The sequence below is a fragment of the Artibeus jamaicensis genome, unplaced genomic scaffold (genome assembly GCF_021234435.1).
Source record: "Artibeus jamaicensis isolate MK-2021 breed Jamaican fruit bat unplaced genomic scaffold, CSHL_Jam_final scaffold_584, whole genome shotgun sequence".
NCBI classification, from domain to species: Eukaryota; Metazoa; Chordata; class Mammalia; order Chiroptera; family Phyllostomidae; genus Artibeus; species Artibeus jamaicensis.
In genome coordinates this window covers 11,040,374-11,060,085 of record NW_026522048.1, presented here as the reverse complement: position 1 = coordinate 11,060,085, position 19,712 = coordinate 11,040,374, and the positions used below count along the sequence as shown (strand labels likewise).

At 40.9% G+C, this 19,712-nt stretch overlaps 1 protein-coding gene across 2 annotated transcripts in view; it reads right to left on the bottom strand.

The window, feature by feature from the left end:
* Window positions 1-10,392, bottom strand: part of PAWR (pro-apoptotic WT1 regulator) — a 125,672-nt gene extending 115,280 nt beyond the window's left edge. For both annotated transcript variants that reach the window (XM_053658767.1, XM_053658768.1), the window contains exons 1-2: window positions 10,300-10,392; window positions 9,154-9,824 (exon numbers count right to left, since the gene is read on the bottom strand). In XM_053658767.1, the coding sequence (XP_053514742.1) occupies window positions 9,154-9,678 (525 nt within the window). In that variant the 5' untranslated portion in view covers window positions 9,679-9,824; window positions 10,300-10,392. The remainder of the gene's footprint in view (window positions 1-9,153; window positions 9,825-10,299) is intronic.
* Window positions 10,393-19,712: the final 9,320 nt, after the last annotated feature.

Here is a 19,712-nt window from a genome sequence, read left to right as displayed (position 1 = left end):
CATTATCTTGATACCAAAACCAGAAAAAGATACAAAAAAAGGACAGAGAAAATTGTAGACCAGTATCCCTGATGAACACTGATGCAAAAATCCTCAACAACATATTAGCAAATTGAAGTCAGCAAAACATTTAAAACGTCGTAACACTATAATCAGATGAAACCTATTCTTGGGATGCAAGATTGGTTCAATACCTACAAATCAATAAATCTGATACATCATGTAAACAAAATGAATAAAAATAATTTGATGAATTTTATTTTAGATTTTATTTCTGTTTAGAGAGAGGGGAAGGGAAGGAGAAAGAGAGGGAAAGAAACATCAGTGGGTGGGTGCCTCTCACAAGCCCCTCCCTGGGGACCCAGCACGCAACCCAGGCATGTGTCTTGACTAAGAATCGAACTGGCAACCCTTTGGTTCACAGGCCAGCGCTCAACCCACTGAGACACACCAGCCAGGGCAATACTGAAATTATTTTGATGGTTGCCAGATGGGAGGGGGGTTGGGAAGAGAGGTAAAAGGGGGGGAAAGTTAAGAGGTGCAAATTGCCAGTTATAAAAGTGGTCACAGAGATGTAAAGTACAGCATAGAGAATATAGTCCATAATATTGTAGTAACTATGTATGATGTCAGATTAAGTACTAGACTTATTGGGGTGATCACTTCCTAAGTTATACAAATGTCTAATCACTATGTTGTATGCCTAAAACTAATATAATATTGTATGTCAACTATAATTGAAAAATAAAAATAATTCTTTCTTAACAAACGTACACTGTGACCAATAAAATTCAGTAAATTTCTAACAACTATCACAGAATAAATATCCATTAGCCAACTCACATACTAAATTTTGATCTTATTGGAGCCGTTTCTATTTTGGAAGTAAGTATTCTTGCTGCTCTTAAAAATGAAATATTCTTATAATTTCATTAAGACATGTCACCTGGTGAATTTTTAAGTAACATAAAGGGAATGTAATGGATGCCTGAGGCTTTATTCTATACCAATAGGTATATAGCTATCAACACGGATGCCTTGGATTCAAACTGAAAGTTGCCTCAGCAATAACCAAACTCTTTTTTTTTAGTAGAGAGTGGGAGGGGGGGTGGAGAAACATTAACTTCTTGTTCCAACCTTTTAGGCACTCACTGGTTGTTTCTTGTATGTGCCCTAACTGGATGGAGACTGAACCCGCAACCCTGGCACACAGGGACAACGCTGTAACCAACTAGGCTCCCCAGTCAGGGCCCAAACAGGTTAAGAATCATCTGGCTAGTGAAGGACGCCCGTAGGCATTAATACGTGGAAGTCGTAAACAAAAGGAAAAACCCGCACTTCAAAACACGTTCTGATAAGACAGACAAAACCTGTCTGAAGTTTAACTGCTAATTAGTAAATATATTTATAAATACAATTATATACTTCCCCTTAAAGATATGTAAAAGTGAAAATAAAGTTCGAATTTTACATTAAGTGTCAGAGGCTTAGTTCAGTAGTCTAAACTTCTAACAAATTCTGGACAAGAAGCAAGGCAGACAACATTTTATACTAAATATATGAATTACATAAATGTTTATAAGGTACTTTGAATTTCCAAGTAGCTCATACTATCTATTAAAGTTATCTTTCAAGTTTAACTAGAAGGAAAAATAGAATGCTTTACATTCCAATAAGAAATTTCCATTAGACATCAACAACCAGCTATCAATGTAACCTACGCAGTAACTGTAACTTATCACTCCGTCATTTTTTTAAATTGTCACCTGAGGATACGTTCACTGATTTTAGAGAGCAGAAGGGGGAAAGATAGCAACAGACATAAAACAAACAAAAATAAGAAAAAAAGAAAAAAAACAAAGATAGCAACAGAAACATCAATCTGAGAGAGAAACATCAATTGGTTGCCTCTCGTATACACCCAGATCAGGGATCGAACCCGCAATCTAGGTATGTGCCCTGACCAGGGATAAAATCCACAACCTTTCGGAGCAACAGGACGACATTCCAACCAACTGAGCCTCCCAGAGCTAGCATTTGGTCATTTTTAGAATATTTGACAAATATTTCATTTGTAACAATCCTGTTGGAAAATCAGTATCAATTTCATTTGAGATATATCAGTAAACCAGTACGGGGCACGTCAGTTCTTCCCAAAACTTAGTGTTTACAAGAATTACTCAAGAACATGTTAAAATACAGTCTCAGGTAACCCTTACCCACCCCCCAAACTAAGATGAACCTCAGAAATCAGCATTTTATGTGAACAATCAGTTTTTAAATAAATACTGGTACAGGTGGTACCTCCCCCACCCAGACACAGCTTTTAGGACTGTATGACCTAAGTAACATACACTAATACTGTTAGTGGTCTAAAACCCCATTTGTACTCTGAATCAAAGTTCCCAAATGTTTAGAACAGCGATTTTCAACCAGAGTGCAGCAAGAATTTTTACAACATGCAACGCCTGACCACTTAGACAGGGGCACTGACCTCTTTTCCCTCAGACTGGCAAATAGACATATTGTAACAGCCAACACAACAACAGCACTGCAGTGTGAATACATGTCTTGATCCACATACACAGGGCATATAACAGAGTTGCATCTTATTGGTCACCTCACATAATAAGGCTGGATCTGACTGGTTAATTCTTGGTACCAGAAATCCTTATTATACAGGTATAGACACCTGTTTCTTAAAAAGTCACTTTGGAGCAAAAAGAGTAGATTATTACTACCATTATTATTTTTCCATAACCCAATAAAAATTTTACCTACTTTTTGTTAGATCAGCAAAAAATACTTTGGTGCACCACAGAATTTTAGTAATTAATGTGTGCTATGAGATGAAAAAGGTTGAAAATTGCTGGTTTAGACAGCAGAGCTTTGTGGATCTCCATGAAAGATATGTACAGTTTTAAATAAATTGAAATATTACATTCAGTTAAATTAAATACCTTATACTAAACTCCCGTATAAACCAGTAAGTAGGTGACCAAGTTTTAAGAAACTTAAAACTAAGTAGATTCTACCATTAATTTCATTTGCTCTGTGAAATAAAGGAAAAACTGACTAAATTATTTTAATTTACTAGCTTCTCTTGGTTTGAAAACTGCTGCTCTTTATTGAATGGGAAACTAAAACTTAGGTACCTCAGGTTCTAGGAACATAATGAAAAATTAAGATGAAACTATAAAAGCACTTAAGAGCACAACTTTGTGAATATACTAAAAACCCCCAAACACTTTGAAAGGGTGAATTTTATGATATGTGAATTATATCTCATTTTTTATTTTATTTTTTGAAGATTTTTGTTTATTTATTTTTAGAGAGAGGGGAAGGGAGGGTGAGAAACATTTATGTGTGGTTGCCTCTTGGCGCCCCCTACTGGGGACCTGGCCCACAACCCAACCATGTGCCTTGACTGGGAATCAACCAGCAACCCTTTAGTTCACAGGCCAGCACTCAGCCACTGAGCCACACCAGCCAGGGCTATATCTCATTTTTTAAAAAGAAAAAAAAAACACTTAGAAACTTTCAAACTCTAATATTTCCCAATAATTTTAAACTTATAAGATATCATATCAGCCCTGGCTGGTGTGGCTCAGTGGCTGACTGCCAGCCTGCAAAGCAAAGGATCTCAGGTTTGATGTACATGCCTGGGTTGCAGGCCAGGTCCCCAGTAGGAGGCGCACAAAACGCAACCACACAATGATGTTTCTCCTCTCTTTCTCCCTCTCTAAAAACATAAATAAAATCTTTTTTAAAAAAAGATGTATCAGCATTAAATAGCATAATTATGTTCTGGCCTACATCACAGATGCTAAAAACCAATGTAGAAATAATGAAGAGTGTAAATAAGACCACTGGTTTAATAACGATTTTAAATAAGAATTTTAATGCCAATGTTTATTATGTTTATTTGCTCAAATTTTTCCAAGAAATCCTACTTCATCTGCCTTTTATAAGAGCTATTTTCAAATTCTATAGCAATATATTAGTATTTTTTACTTTACTAAGATAATCTTCGTATTTCTTCAACTGAGTATACAGTATATAACACAGGAAAATTTAAGATGGCTAGTAAGCATCAGGCTTTGAAGGCAGACTATCTCATCTCTGCTTCTTACCACATACATGACCTCAGGCAAGTAAGTAACTTACCCCACAGGGTTGTTGCATCAAGTGCTTAGAACAGTGCCTAGCACTAAAGCAGCACACCATAAATGCCATCTTCTTTAATTACATAATCATTATTTTTATGAGAAAAAGCACCTCACCTTAAACAACTCATTACAAATCACAATAATATTAAAATTCAATTTACTTCATCAATGAACTCAAATATTTAGGAAAGTCCAGCTTAATATCTTATTAAGCAGCCTCATTGTTTGTTGTATCTATTCTATTCACAAGTCCAATTTTTCCAACTCTGAGTCATTATTAGTCCCTCCCCTGACTCATCACATAGAAAGGTAAACAGTCTATAACACAAGAGGCATACCGAAAGGCAGTTCTCAATCTCCCTGGATTTATACCTTTTACTAAGTAGGACTTGTCCTACATAATGTTCAAAAATATGCTGAGTGATTACAACAAATTTTGTTCACTTAAAAATGCTTCCTATGTATCAAATGCTCTTTCAAACGATGGAGTAAGAGTTAAAACCCCACCCTGACAGCCCTAGCGTGTGTGGCTCTGGTTCATCCACAAATCGAAAAGTCCACAGGTTCAATTCCTGGCCAGGGTGCATGCAGAAGGCAATCAATGTTTTCTCTTTCTTTAAAAACAGTAAAATCCATCCCCAGTAGAGGATTAAAAAACAAATGAAAAACCCCACCTTGACAGAGAAGCAACATGTCACTTAAGTAAAAATCAAACAGCCACATTTTCTGACTGCTAGCCAAAAACAGGTTTCTATTTTGCTGACGGCCTGGTATTCGAAATTTTTCCAAGCCAACTGTACAGGGTCACAAGCAATTACTGAACCTACAAATGTGACCTAAAATTCTTTTCGGTTCCTAACTTGCACTGTTTTCCCCATTTAGATGTTTAAATTGTTTAAGATCACCTCTAAAAAAAGTTATTTAAAAAGTCTAGGGAAATAAGCTAAACAATGTAAAATAGGTTAATTCTTCAAAAGTCCCTGGTCCGTAGACACCACACACACAAAGGCGCACCAACACTGCTCTATCCCTATTCACTTTCCACGTGCCCTTGAGTCATTTATACTCTCTAGGCCTCCGTGTTCTCCTCCAGAAATGGGGATAAAAAGAGTAAATATAACTACCACGTGGAATTACTTGTGAACATTAGTTAGGACAACACATAAAATACTTTAGGAAACCAATGAGTTTCAATGATAACTCTTCTAGTTGAATCAAAACCTCAGTGTCATTTGAGTCCTACCTATTGAAAGTTTATTTTCTATGGTAACCATCTCTATTAACCCGTTCATGCAAACCCAATCAATGGCAGTAACTTTTACAAGCACTCTATAAACAGGGTTATATAACTACCTAGCAAGCCTTCCTCAACTATCACCCTCCTCCCTCAGTTAGGTACCCTGATCAAGAAATAGGTGGTACTTTACACTGATTTGGCATAACTGCCTATATTATTTGAGAGCCTGCTGTGGGCAAGGCCTGTGTCCTCTTCATTTCTGTACCCCAGACGGCAGCCCAATAGTCCTTAACCCTGACTCATCCCACAGTCACATGGAGCGCTTATCAAAGTATCACTGCCTGGGATCCATCCCAGACCCGCTAAATCATAAGGGGGTCAGGGAGGAAGAGGACAGTGTTTTTGTAAGATCCTCACATGATATTAATGTGCAGCAACAGTTAAGAACCCCTGAACTCTGGCATTTAAAATACTGTATTCATACAAACAGCTATGTATATGTGTATGTGTGAGTACATAGGTAGAGAAACATAATCCTGAGATCCAGACCCTCACCCTCGGGAGCCTTTCAACCCAATCGTCTTTTCCCTTGTAAACACACAATATTTCTAATAAACAATTACTTATGAGCGTCAAGATGGCTTTTAGACTGTTAACTTAGCCTTCTTCCTGGATGACACTCTTGCTCATTTCATTACTCTCCTTGTTTTCTCCACAGTGCTTACAATAGTACCTTGAAGACAAACATGTAGCCAATATCTGACTGATTTCATAAACATACGCAATAATTATTGGCAGGAATTATGTCCCATCTAACATCCAATCCGGGCTATTCCCTCAAAAAACAAAACAATAAAAATGTTTTTTAAAGTTTTAGGCCCTGGCTGGTGTAGCTCAGTGGATTGAGCACGAGCCTGCAAACCAGATAATCCCAGTTCAATTCCCAGTCAGGGCACATGCCTGGGTTGCAGGCCAGTTCCCAGGAGGGGACGCATGAAAGGCAACCATACATTGATGTTTCTCTCCCTCTCTCCTTCCCTTCCCCTGTAAAGATAAATAAAATCTTCGAATAAATAAAGTTTTAAAAACATTTCTAACTTTGGAAATGAGAACTCAAGTTTATCTCATCTGCATATGTGTACTTTTTAATTACAGTCATCACATGCAGTATCAACCCAGTATTTTACCCTCATTCACCACTTTCAGGTTTTGACCTACTTCCTAAAACTACCTCCTAGCCTCTTCTGGTCTCTTTAGCTGTTGTCAGGTACCTTTACAATAATTTTATAGTAGTAATTAGTAAAATGAGTTAATGAAAGTCACAATGAATGTGCCACACACATTTAATAAAAATACTTCTTGAAGGAACTGTTTATTAACCACTAAAATAAGCAAACAATTTACATGCTAATTTACTATAAACTTGGTCAGGAATAGGGTCTTAAAACAAGTCTTACACAACATTATACATAATACAAATCTCCTTTTCAAAACTGACAGGTTGGTGATGTTCTGCTTTTATAGTATTTCATACCTGAAAATTCTGTAAATATTATGTGACTTTTTAAAACAGGAGTGCTACAAGTAGTATTACACAAGAAGCTCCACAGCAATGGGCCTTGTGAATGTTGAAACTAATGCAAATGAATGGCACAAAATTCTAAAAAAAAAGATATGGCAAAAGGTTCACTTTCAAAGTTTTGAGCCATTTATTTTACCACTACTAAAATAATCTGACTGAAGTCATTTAAAAAAAAAACAAAAATATGGGGAGGAGGCCCTCAAGAAGCATGCCTGCTAATTAGACACAATGGTAAAACATGACCATGTTTTGTTGGGTCCTACACCATGAAACAGAGCCATAGTAACCACAAAAGGCAAGCAGTCCTCAATTCCCTATTCAATTAAAAAGGTTCAAATTCCACAGACAAAAAAATGGCAACCTGGGTTGTTTGTTTTTAAGGAAGATTAAATTTAGGAGTTGCCAACACCCAAATGAAAAACATTCCAGAGTATTAGACTCAATTGTAGTGGGGAGTCATCTACATTCTCAGCACTATGTTCCTTACCCAAAGCAGAAGTATTAACAAAGGATGTTTCTTAGGATCTCACAAAATACACCATGCTTATTTCCCCTAGTAAACATTACCCTTGTTAAAAAACAAAAACATAAAGGTATTTGAGAAATAACAATGTTAGCACAAGCAGCCAAATACTGAAGTTTAACATCTGCCAATACATTTCCCAAAATAAGACTCCTGTCAGATGAATAATGAGCAAAAGATTAAAAATGACAAATTCCTTTATTTGGACCCTCAGCTACTTTTAAAAATAAAGTTGAGGAATGTAGTTTTTCCAAAGCCTTGTCTTCAGTTTCCCCTTAATCTTCATATTTTTAACTAAACAAATAAAAATAACCTTAGAAATTTGATTACCACTCTTATGAATTCCTTCTAAAGCAGTTTAATGAATAACAGATCTTTTGTACAAGTAGCAAACCACAGTGGACAGTTTTGCTGGCTGATAAAAATCTCTCTGAAACACTCGTAAAAAATATACTCTTCAAAGAAAAACTGATTTTCCAGGTACAGAAATTATATTAAGACTTAAAAATCTGGGCATGTCTGCCAATGCTTTTACTTGAACCACAATTAAAGTAAGTAAATTCTTATTATTTTCTTGGTGTCACAGTGAAGCAACTGAAGACCAGAAGTTAAAAAAAAGAAAAAAAGAGGTGGTAAAACAATGAGCCAATAAGAAAAAGATGGAACAACTACTTTGGATGAAACAAGGTTATGGAATCACTTCCCAAAACTCGTGAGCTACTATTAAAGTAACCAAAACTTGTTTAGGATTGTTTTGTGGCGGGTAAAGTGGTGCAGCTATACACTAAGTAAAAATGTTTTACCAGTCACTCTAATAGCAAGGCGCTACTGCCTGCAGAAATGTTTTGACACTGTTCGAAAACAAACAAAACCCAACCCTACCACAAATATTTTCTAGAATACACAGGGCCAAATACTTAAATAAAGGAGAGATCATCTCAGCACAAATTTTGAGTTGCTACAGAGTTCCTATTGTCCTAAATATCACTCAGGGAAAAGAGAGAGAGAGAGCGCGCGCGCGCGAGCGGGGGGGGGGGTGGGGGTGGTGGTGTGTGTGTGTGTGTGTGTGTGTGTTGAGGAACACTATTTCCGAAGGCTGGGTTATACATGAAATAGATAAAATAGGGCATATATTTATGTGGATATACTCATCTTGGGTTCACTGAAAAATAAAGGTGCCTCGGATAGTGCTCAGGCCACGTTTCCTTTACAGGTGCTATTAACCACTGTTCAGAAGAGGAGATAAACAATCTGATAACTTAAGACAGACTTGTGGGAAACTAGAGTATGTCATCATCGCCATTAATCAATTTTTCTAACTGATCGAGCATTAAAAAAAGGAGTCTAAGTGAGCGAGTTCTGGAGCCAGGAGTTGTCTGTCCACCACTGTAAAAATGTATCCTGGGTCTGAGACCTTAGCCTGAAAAGCACGTGCCCTGCTTCGGGTTCTGGGAACTTCCCAAGAAGCATTTGTTCAGAGTAAAACTCCATCACCCTCTGCCACCCTCACCCTCAAACGGTAAGTGGTACGGGCTACGGTGGGAAAACCCTGAGCCCCGGAGACCCGAGAGCTCCCAGGAGGAAACACAAGGAGACAGCAACCGCCACCCCCAGGTGAGGTTGCAGTCCCCGCCCGGCTCACCTCCGCCGCCGGGATGTTGACCACACCGGTGGAGCGCCGCTTCTCCCGCAGCTTCCTCTTCTCGATCTGCCCCTTGCCTTTTCTAGCACTGGGACCCGAGCTCTTGCCTTTCTCCCGGGCGCCGTCCCGCTCCTCCTCGTCGCCCCGGGCCGGCGGTGCGGCAGAGGAGGTGCAGGCGGCGCCGGCCGGGATCTCGTCTTCGGGCCGCCGCGGGCCTGGGGGCGCCCGGGACAGCACCGGGGGGGCCACCGCGTAGTTCACACCCCCGGGGGTGGCAGGTGCGGCCGCGCTGCCCGGGAGGTTGTTGTTGAGCTCACTGGCCGCGGCGGCTCCCGAGGTGCCCAGAGACCCGGGCGGGGGCTTTCCAGCAGCTTCGCAACTGCCCACGCCCTGGGCGGCCGGGCCCGGGGTGTTCTGCTTGGCGCGGAGCTTCTCGCGCTTCGCCTTCCACTCCTCCAGGAAGTCTGTGGTGCTACCGCCGCCGCCGCTGTTGCCGCTGCTGGTCCGGTAGCCACCGGTCGCCATATTCCCACCGGGGCCGGCCGGGCTCACACCTCGGGCCGCCCACTCAGGCTCCGGCCGCCGCCGCCTCTTCCTTCCGGCGGCCCCGAGGGTACACGCGAAGGACCCCGAGGCGCGGAGCGGCCGCGGCTCCCCCAGCCGCTCGCGGTCTGAATGGGAACACAAAAGGGGGCGGGGAAGGGAAGCGTGAGGTCCTCACGCGGCCCAAGGGACTGCCCCGCGGCTGCGCCCCTCCGGGCCCCCGGACGAAGGTGCGCCCACTTGTCCCCGCGGGCGCGTGGCTCCGGAGTCCCCGACCTGCAAAGTTTCGCCGACGCACCTACGCGGCGGGACCGGACGCTAGCCACCCTTCCAGGGGAGGAGAAAGGGACTGCCTCCACCCTCGACCCCCCGCCCCAAGCGCATCGGGGGCCCGGCCTGCGGCGGTCTGTGGACCCCGGGCCAGACCCCGCCACCTGTCGGCCCGTCTCCTCTCCTGTCCCTCGCTCCGGACACTGCCGGTCCGGGTACCCGCCGCCGACACTCCCATTCCTTGGGAACGGCTCGCGGAGGAAGGGGGACGCGTACACACTAGGTGTCCAGCCGATTCGGGCAGGGACCGGTGCGCGTGTGACAACCCCTTACCTGGGAGAAGTTTGGGAGACGAGGCGTGGGGCTAGAACCGGCGCCCAGGTGAGCCGAAGCGGTGGAGCTAAAGGCGCCGCAGCCAACTCGCCACCGGGAGGTCCCGGCTCTCCGCACGGCTAGCTGGCAGGGACGAGGGAGGGAGGGAGGCAGCGAGAGGTGGGAGGGGAGCCGAGGGACGCCGAAGCGCGGGCGGAAAGGGCCGAGACGGCGCGGAGGGGCGCGGCGCTAGGTGGGAGGGGGGGTCTTGCCCGTTGCCGCCCCGCCCCCGGCGCTCAGGTGCGCGGCGCCTGGGCCAGCCCGCCGCTCGGATCGCACATTCCTGGGCTCGCAGCCTCGCGGTGTCTGGCCATTCGGCGCCTCCGACTAGGGCGGGAACGGCCCTCCTCGCTCTTCACCCCGTTTCTCTTCTCCGCCTCTCCCTTCTCCCACCACTCTTCCTTTTAAGTACAAGACAGATCTTCGAGGGAAAGTCTAGAATGCTGCTGGCTGAGGGGGAAAGTGCAATCAACTTGGGATGATTCAGGGCCTGGCTAGCCAGGATGGGAAAACATGCTTGCGTCCCGGTTCCTCTTCGCTTCCCCTTTTCAGATGTGCTAGGATGGCAGGTAGAGAACAGAGAAAACTGAAACAAACCCAGCACTCTCCTGGTAAGAAAAGTTTGTAGTCTTCTGGTGCCAGGGTTACCTAAAAGGAAGGGCTTAAATTGACAGTAAATTATCAAGGGTTTACAATTATCTTCCTCTTACTAAAGAAAATTAAAAACATTTCGACCACGTGGGCTATCTTAATTCTATTTGGAGTTTTCTTAACCCCGTCTTTACACCTCCTCTTTGCAGATAGTGAATTTAGCATCAAAAGCTCCCTACCAAAGTACTAACGCTGCACTGATGCTCATTTGATATGAGCTGGGGCCGTGATTGTCTTTTATTTTTCTTAACGCGCCCTAGCGCAAATCTTGTTCTCAGGTTCAAATCATCTTCGATTTCTGGATCAGGGCTGTGTGGGCTGCAGCTGACAGGCACCTGAGGAGCCTGAGCTCACTGTATCCAAGGCACATCACAGTCTTAGGACACAAATGTCAGATTACCATTTTGTGAAAAGCAGTTGCGCCCTGAGTCACACTCTTACTTAACATCAATCTTTCTTCCTATTGAGTATGCCTCTTTGGCCCAGGTGACACATGGTGGGTGGGCAGTCAGTGTGCTCCTGCCACAGAAATGAGAACAGGAGAAGATGATTCACTTGCTATTTATTTCTCACAAGGAAACACACGGATCTGGGCTTTGGTCTGGCTGTTGGGGTGAATGTATGAGGAACCAAGAAGGAGTTCTTTAAAAATCCTTAGAAAATTAGAGGACTTCCTTGGGAATGGGTATAAAAGGCTGAGCCTGGCTGCTACCAACCTGGGTGCACCCCTTGAAATTTTTCATTATAGATTCATTAATTTGTTTTCTGAGTTTTAGGAGAGGAGACAAAAGGTTGGGCTTTAACCAGGTTCACACTAATATGCTTGGAGGGGCTGCAGGATACAGTGGAAAGAGAATATAGTCTGCTTGGATGCAAACATAAGTAGCTGAAAGGTCTCAGGCATGTTATTTAAATTCTCTGAAATTTTCTTTACTATAAAAATCAGCAATAACAGCATATATTTTTAAAGCTGTTTTAAGAATGGACAATGTGTGTTAAGTGTGCTTGGTTCAAGAAAGGCACTCAGTGCCCTGGCTGGTGTGGCTCAGTGGACTGAGTGCAGGCCTGTGAACCAAAGGGTCACAGGTTCAATTCCCAGTCAGGGCACATGCCTGGGTTGTGGGCCAGGTCCCCAGTAGGGGGCACACAAGAGGCAACCACACATTGATGTTTCTCTACCTCTCTCTCTCCTTTCACCTCTCTCTAAAAATAAACAAAATCTTTTTAAAAAAGAAAAGAAAGGCACTCAGTAACTACAGTCCCTTATTAATAGGGTATCAAGCAGAGTCCTGGGTCTTTGAGATGTTGGGAAGTTTGGGGGGACTTAGGCAAAAACATAAGGTGATAAATATGAAATATAAACTTGAAACCAATTGGCTGAATGAACTAGGATAATACTTATGCCACATAAATTTGTTACTGCATCTCTTAGACCAGTTCTCTTAATATTAATAGGCTCTGTGTGATTAGCCAGAATGCTGGCTATGACTGACTTGTGTGGCTTTGAGTGAGTTGCTTAACATTTGTGCCTCTGTTTACTTGCATATAAAATGGGGATAATAATACTTCCTACATTGTGAGAGTGTTGTGAAAGTGCTTGAGATCCTTAGATAAAAGGTAGTACATTCGTACCAAAGTAGTTATTACTAGTCTATAAAGTATCCTAGGAACCATGGATGAAAGAGATTGTTGAGGTACAAAGCACTATATATTATTATTGTTATCATGTATTATACCTTTGTCTTTACCTTACCATTCGCAACGTCCCCAAACATGTATTTCACAGCCAGACTCCTTCCAACATTGCACCAAGATATATAGCTGAGTCAGTCCTAAATTGCAAAATGTTTGCCTATCATCAATCTTTAAGTATATAGTGTTCTGATGAAGTAATCTTCAGAGACTCAGAGCTTGGTTTCTCAACCGCATCACTATTGACATTGAGGACTAGATAATTCTTTGTTTGGGGAGTTGTCCATTGTGGGATGTTTAGCAGCGCCCTTGGCTTCTATCTATTAGATGCCAGTAACTGCCCCCCAGCCCTGGTTGTAACTTTGCCAAATGTTTGGGGGATACAGGGAGGGGGGCAAAATATTTCCCAGTTGAGAAGCCCTGAGCTAGCCTAAAATAACTAATTTTGATGACTCACTTGCCTTAATAATAAAGGGAAATAGGATGCTAACAAAACAAATATATTCTTTTTAATATGTCACAGTGAAATTTATTCTAAATGTAAATCTTACTTAATGTTTTCCAGGTAGTCGATTAGCTATGATGTGAAACAGCCTACTTATATGTGTTGAAGTAATAGGATATTGAGAAATAGCTATTTTGCCTGCAATGCAAATATTTCTGACCATATGCAACTCACTCTCTAAAATACAAAGAATTCATGTACACTGTTTTAAAAGTTAAATACTTTCATTCTACCAGGATTATAGCAAAAGACAGCAACCTACCCTTTCCACTCCCAAACCCTTCCAGGACTTTGAACTCTTAACTGTTTCTGCCAATATAGATCTTCATATTTATTTTTAATGGCTTTATCTAGTGTCTACTTATTGATTTTACTATTTTTAGACATCTTTACTGAGCTCCTAATACAGAAGAAAATTTAGCTGTTTTACACTAACCATACATACACTTTTCTTACTCCTAAACTCTGATATATCATGATTTTTATTAAATAAACAGTAAATGTTTATACTGTTATGATGATTCAAATATTGTTCACAGCTGAGCGATACAATGCACTATAATTGAATTCTTTTGTTTTTTAGCATCTGTTTTCTTGTTACCCAACTATCTATTTTTTCCACAATTAAAACTTGCAATTTTTTATATTGTTGGCTTGTTTTTCTATATACCAGTCACAAATTTACACTCAAACTTTTCTCCTCTCAACAACCTCCTTGCTATTGAGCCTTGAAGAACACATTCAATCATCTAATTTGTCCTTAGGTTGGTTTTCAACTAGTTGTTCAGTTTTCACCCCCACCCTTTGCTCCCTTTCAGGGTATGCAGAGTATGTGTTACTGCCTCCAGTATCTGGACCTTCTTCGTAGGGCTCTTCAAGGTAAAAAGAATTACCTCTTTTCATCTTGCCTCCTGCAGGTGGTGAGAATTCATCTTTGTCTGCTCTGCTCAAGTCTACCCGTTTTCCATCTTTCATCTTCCAAAATTTTCTTCTCATCTCCCACCCTCTTTGTTATTGTTGGTTTATCACTTTACTTCAGTTTTAGTGAAGTTACTCGAGGGAGTACAGATAGAATGTGTTCTTGTCTGTAAAGTTTAACGGGAAGGCCAATCCATCAGTTTTGCAGATTTCCAAATACTTGGAAATGTAATCTGTGATGAAGCCAGGTTAGTAGTGACCACTGCATCTTATTTTCCTTCTCATTGAATGAAATCATAAGCCCCTTATTAATCGGCACTGTTAGAAAGAGCTCTATGAAATGTATTTTCTATAGACTGTTCTGAAGATGTGCACCATTACATTACATAATGTTCTTATCATTGAAAACCTAGGAACATTAATATTAAAAATAGTTCTATTTCTCTTTTGTTACTGTTTTTTTTAAGATTTTACTTATTTTAGAGAGAGAGGAAGGGAGGGAGCGAGAGAGGGAGAGAAACATCAGTGTGAGAGAGAAGTATTAATGAGTTCCAACCTGGCACTGACTACAACCTAGGCATGTGCCCTGACCAGGAATCGAACCAGTGACATGTTTTTGGTGTGGGACAACACCCAACCAACTGAACCACACCAGTCAGGGCACTTTTTTTTAAATCGCAGTAAAACTATATGTTATTTAGCTAGTGAGCTTTCCCTGTTTTCATTTGATTGCTGGGAATCTTTGCCAGATTAATGGCCTGTCATGTAAAGGATGTAGGTTTTGTGACGCCCAGCACTTATACAGTCTTCCTTAAGAAAACGAATAGATAAGAAAATAAATATTTATAATAAAAATTTATTGTTGTGTTTTATTTGATTTTTGCTTTTAGAGAGAGGAGAAGGAAGGGGGAAAGAGACAGAGAGACACATCAATCAGTTGCCTCTTCATGTGCCCAACCAGGAACCTGGCTCACAACCCAGGCACGTGACCTGACTGGGAATCCAACCAGTGACCTTTCTGTCCACAGGCCAGCACTCAACACACTGCGTCACATCAGCCAGGGCTAATCAAATTTTTTTCAGTTATAAACGTTAACAAATTGAAATAAGCCATAAGCATTATAAAAATTCCTAAGGCGACTGTACCCACTTTCCTATATCTGGACCTACTCTCTGCCTTCTTACTTGGAAAGTTCTCTCTCCTCTCAAAGGCAGGCCTGCCATCTGTTCTGTTTCCTCTGTAAAGGGCTTTGCTCTCCTCTCGTTCGTAATCTATTTCTTCTCTAGGAAATCATTCCTTTCAACCTACAAATCAATTCTTGTAATTCCCTCTGTATTAGTTTTCTACTTAGTACTGTAACAAATTTCCACAGACATAGGGCCTTAAACAATACAACTTTATCATCTTCCAGTTCTGTTGCTAGAAGCCCAGCACTGGTCACCCGGAGCCACCGTCCAGGGGCCTGCAGGCCTGCGGCTCCTTTCTAGAAGCCTCAGGAAGAACCCATTTCTTTGCCTTCTCCAGCCTCTAGGAGCCACCCACCCTTCTCAGCTCATGGCCTTCTTCCCTCATTTTCAAAGCAAGCACTGTCACATCTCTTTGTCCTCACTGTGCCTTTCTTCCATAATCACAAATCCCTCTGATTCTCTCTCTGCCCCCCTTTTCCACTTTTACGTATCCTTGTGATTACTACTAAATTCATGTGAGTGCATTTGAAGCACAATTGTTTCTTTTAAGCGATTCCTAAATCAGGTAGCATCCCATCTAGAAACCAAAAGGGTGTTTTGAGGCTTTGTACAAAATTTAAGGTTTCTATAGAAAAGAAGGGCGAGGCAACGAAGCTATCAGCAAAAGAAAGGATTATTTTTAGGCCAGGGTATTTGCTTTGGTCCAGGAGAACAGGAAGAAGGATTTTATCTTGCAGTTTGCCTCCGGTTTTGGGGAATGTAGATGGCCCTCGTGACAGATAACGTCATCGAGCTGACTAGAGAATTCCAGAGTAGTTAAGATTACGTTTCTGGAAAAGGTCAACGCTGCAATTAGGGTTAAGTGTTAAATCCAAGTTTGGGATCATGGGCTTTCGGTACAAGTAATGACATTTTGGGCCTGTGGTTTTTCTTTTATGTTACATTGGGACCACCTGGATAATTTAGGATAATCTATTTTAAAGTCAACTGATTAGCAACCTTAATTCCATCTTCAACCTTAATTCCCCTTTTCATATAATTTAATATATTCACACTTCCCAGGATTTGGGGCCTGGAACTCTTTGGAGGACATTATTCTGGCTACTACACCCTCTTAGGAAAACAAAATAAAACAACAGAAAACTACCCTTGACTTTAGAATCCAGTCTGGTCAATGTCCTATTTCTCTGTTTGTGTTCACCCTCAAAATTCCTGAAAGAATTATCTTCAGTCCCTCTAGCAACCTCGTGGGACTCCGCCTGGAATCCCCCGGGCCTCTTCTAACCCCAGGTGCTCAGTGTCGTCAGTGAATTGTAGGTCTCCAGTCTCCGTGTCCTGAGAGTGGGAAAACTGGTCTGTGCAGGCCCTGCCTACCTCTCAACATTTAGTGTCCCAGTGTGGAGAGCAAGGGAGGCACAATGTTTCTCTTTTTACCTAAAGGAGATTTTACCTGCAAGAGGTTAGGCTGAAGATGTGATTTCCTGATAAGCCAGCAACTGCAGTCTTAGGTGTCTGCCCTCCGGGAACTCTGACATGCACACAGGGGCACATGAAAATGAATGATTATTGCAGTACGGATTGATTTTTAGTATTTTTTTCTAATTCTACTTGATGTACATTATTATATTGGTTTCGCGTGTACAACCCAGTGGTTAGACATTTATATAATTCATGAAATGATCACCCTGATAAATCTAGTGCCCATCTGACACTGTACATAGTTATTTCAATATTATTGACTATATTCCCTAGGCTGTACTTTCCACCCCATGACTATTCGGTAACTACCAATTTGTACTTGTTATTCCCTTCATCTCTTTCTCCCATCGTCCCAAACCCCCTCTCATCTGGCAACAGTCAAAATGTTCTCTGTATCTATGTCTCTCTCTACTCTGCTTGTTCATTTACTTTGTTTTTCAGATTCTATCAATAAGTGAAATTATATGGCATTTGTTTTTATCTTATTTCCTTTAGCATAATACCCTGTAGGTCCATCCACACAGCATTGATTTTAATAGTGAAATAATGAAAAAAAACTACCTGTAGTTAGCAGCAGAGCGGATATATAAATTATAGCTTATAAGTACAATGGAACATTTACAGCACCCCAGAAACATCATAAAAACAATTCAAATAGATAAGTAAAATGAGAGATTCACATAATTTTCTAAAATGTATAATATATTTTTTCACAGATACATATTTTTCTAATACAAACACAAACATGCCAAATTCATCTTATTAGTTATTTCTGAGGACAATGAAGAAAGAAGATTAAAAGAGCTGTAATGTTGCTGTTATTTATGTTTTATTTCTTTTTTTAAATATTTTATTTATTTTTAGAGAGAGGGGAAGGGAAAGAGAAAGAGTGGGAGAGAAACATCAATGTGTGGTTGCCTCTCATGTGTCCCCTCTCCTGGGGACCTGGCCTGCAACCCAGGCATGTGCCCTGACTGGGAATCGAACCGGCGACCCTTTGCTTCACAGGCTCGTGCTCAATCCACTGAGCTACACCAGCCAGGGCTATGTTTTATTTCTTTAAAAAGAAAGAGATCTAAGAAAAATGTTGCAAAGTGTTTAACATTTGTTAAATCTCGGGTGGGAGATACCTATGCTATTTGTTATATTATTTTCTGGAATTTGGTATGTTTAAAATATGCTATAATTTAAAAATTATTTTAAGGAAAATAGCTGGACTTATATAAATTATTTCATAAGAAAAGACTTGATTTTAAAAGGCTGCAGCTTTTAGACTATGCTCTCAGGGATCATTTCTATAGTTCGTTAAAAGGCTACAACTTTAACAAAATTGGACTTGCACAACACATTTTGGGGCAACCTTAAAGTGTAGCTATCTTTTTTGTGTGTGTGTCAAGCCAAAAAGGACAAAAAAATCGTAGAAAAATTAGTGAACCTGTGTACCTTGGAAATACTTGAACTGATTTACAGCTTGGGGCAAAGGAAGAAAACCGAAGCCATACAAATTTCAAAAGGTCCCCTTCACTGTCACTGATGTCTTCCAATGTCTGGAAGCAGGTCCCTAAACCGGCTGCTAAACCACTTTCCTTCAACAGGCAAAGAATTAAATAAAACAGGTGATGCCTTTCATTATAACTAGCTCTTCATTATCATTCTTTATTTGTCCTCTGGCACCATTAAAAAAATATTTCCGCAGACCTGCAAACCAGACAGTCGTGGTTCGATTCCCAGTCAGGGCACATGCCTGGGTTGCAGGCCGGTTCCCTGCAGGCCAGTTCCCAGCAGGGGACGCACGAAAGGCAACCATACATTGATGTTTCTCTCTCTCTCTCTCTTTCTCTTCCCCTCTAAAGATAAATAAATAAAATCTTTAAAATGTATATATTTTAAAAAAGAAAAAATATTCCAATTTTTCTAACTCTCTTTTGGAAATTGGACAAACCATTGTCATTTTCCAAATAGTGAAAAAAATGTCTTTGTCAAAGAAAATTTCATGTGGACAGAAAGTTTTGGTTTCCTGGGCAAAGATGGAGAGCACCTTAGAAGTTTAGTAGTGTGTTTAGTTGGACTGCTTTGCTGAAAGTGCTCCACACATTGTCATGACTCATTGTTCTCAGCGTCAGCAGGAATTGGTCTGTGCCAGAAACATTAAAAGGAGTCTTGTCCGCTGTTGTGAAGGTCACTAAATTTATCAGAGCCTAGTCCTGACCTCAACCTTTTGAAGAAATTTTGACTGGAAAAGACCTTGTCTATTAACACAGAGTCCACTGACTTTCCAAAGAACAAATCCTTTAAAAGTTTTTTTATTGTTCGATTACAGTTGACATTCAATATTCCATTAGTTTCAGGTGCACAGCAGAGTGGTTAGACATTTGTATGACTTACAAAGTGACTCCCCAATAAGTATTGCGCCTCACCGATACCACATATGGTTAGTACAATATTGTTGACAGTATTTCCTAAGCTGTACTTTACATCCCCCTGAGTGTTCTGTAATTACCAATTGTACTTCTTAATCTCTTCACCTTCTCCACCCAGTGCCCCAACCACCCACCCATTTGGCAACCATCAGTTTGTTCTGTGTATCTAGGAGTTTCTTTGTTAGTTTATTTTGTTCCACAAATGTGAATATAAATGTAGAATCATATGGTATGTGCCCTTCTCTAACTTATTTCACTTAGCATAACAGCCTGTAGGTCTGTCCTTGTTGTTACAAATGGTAGTATTTCCATCTTTTTATGGCTAGTATTCCACTGTATATATGTACCACAGCTTCTTATCTATTTGTCTTCTCATTGGAATGTTTAATCCATTTATATTTAAAGTAATTATTGATAAGTATGTAGTTATTGCCATTTTATTATTTGTTTTCTGATTGTTTTTGTAATTCCTCTCTGTTCCTTTTTTGTTTTCTTGCTCTCTTCTCATATGTTGATGATTT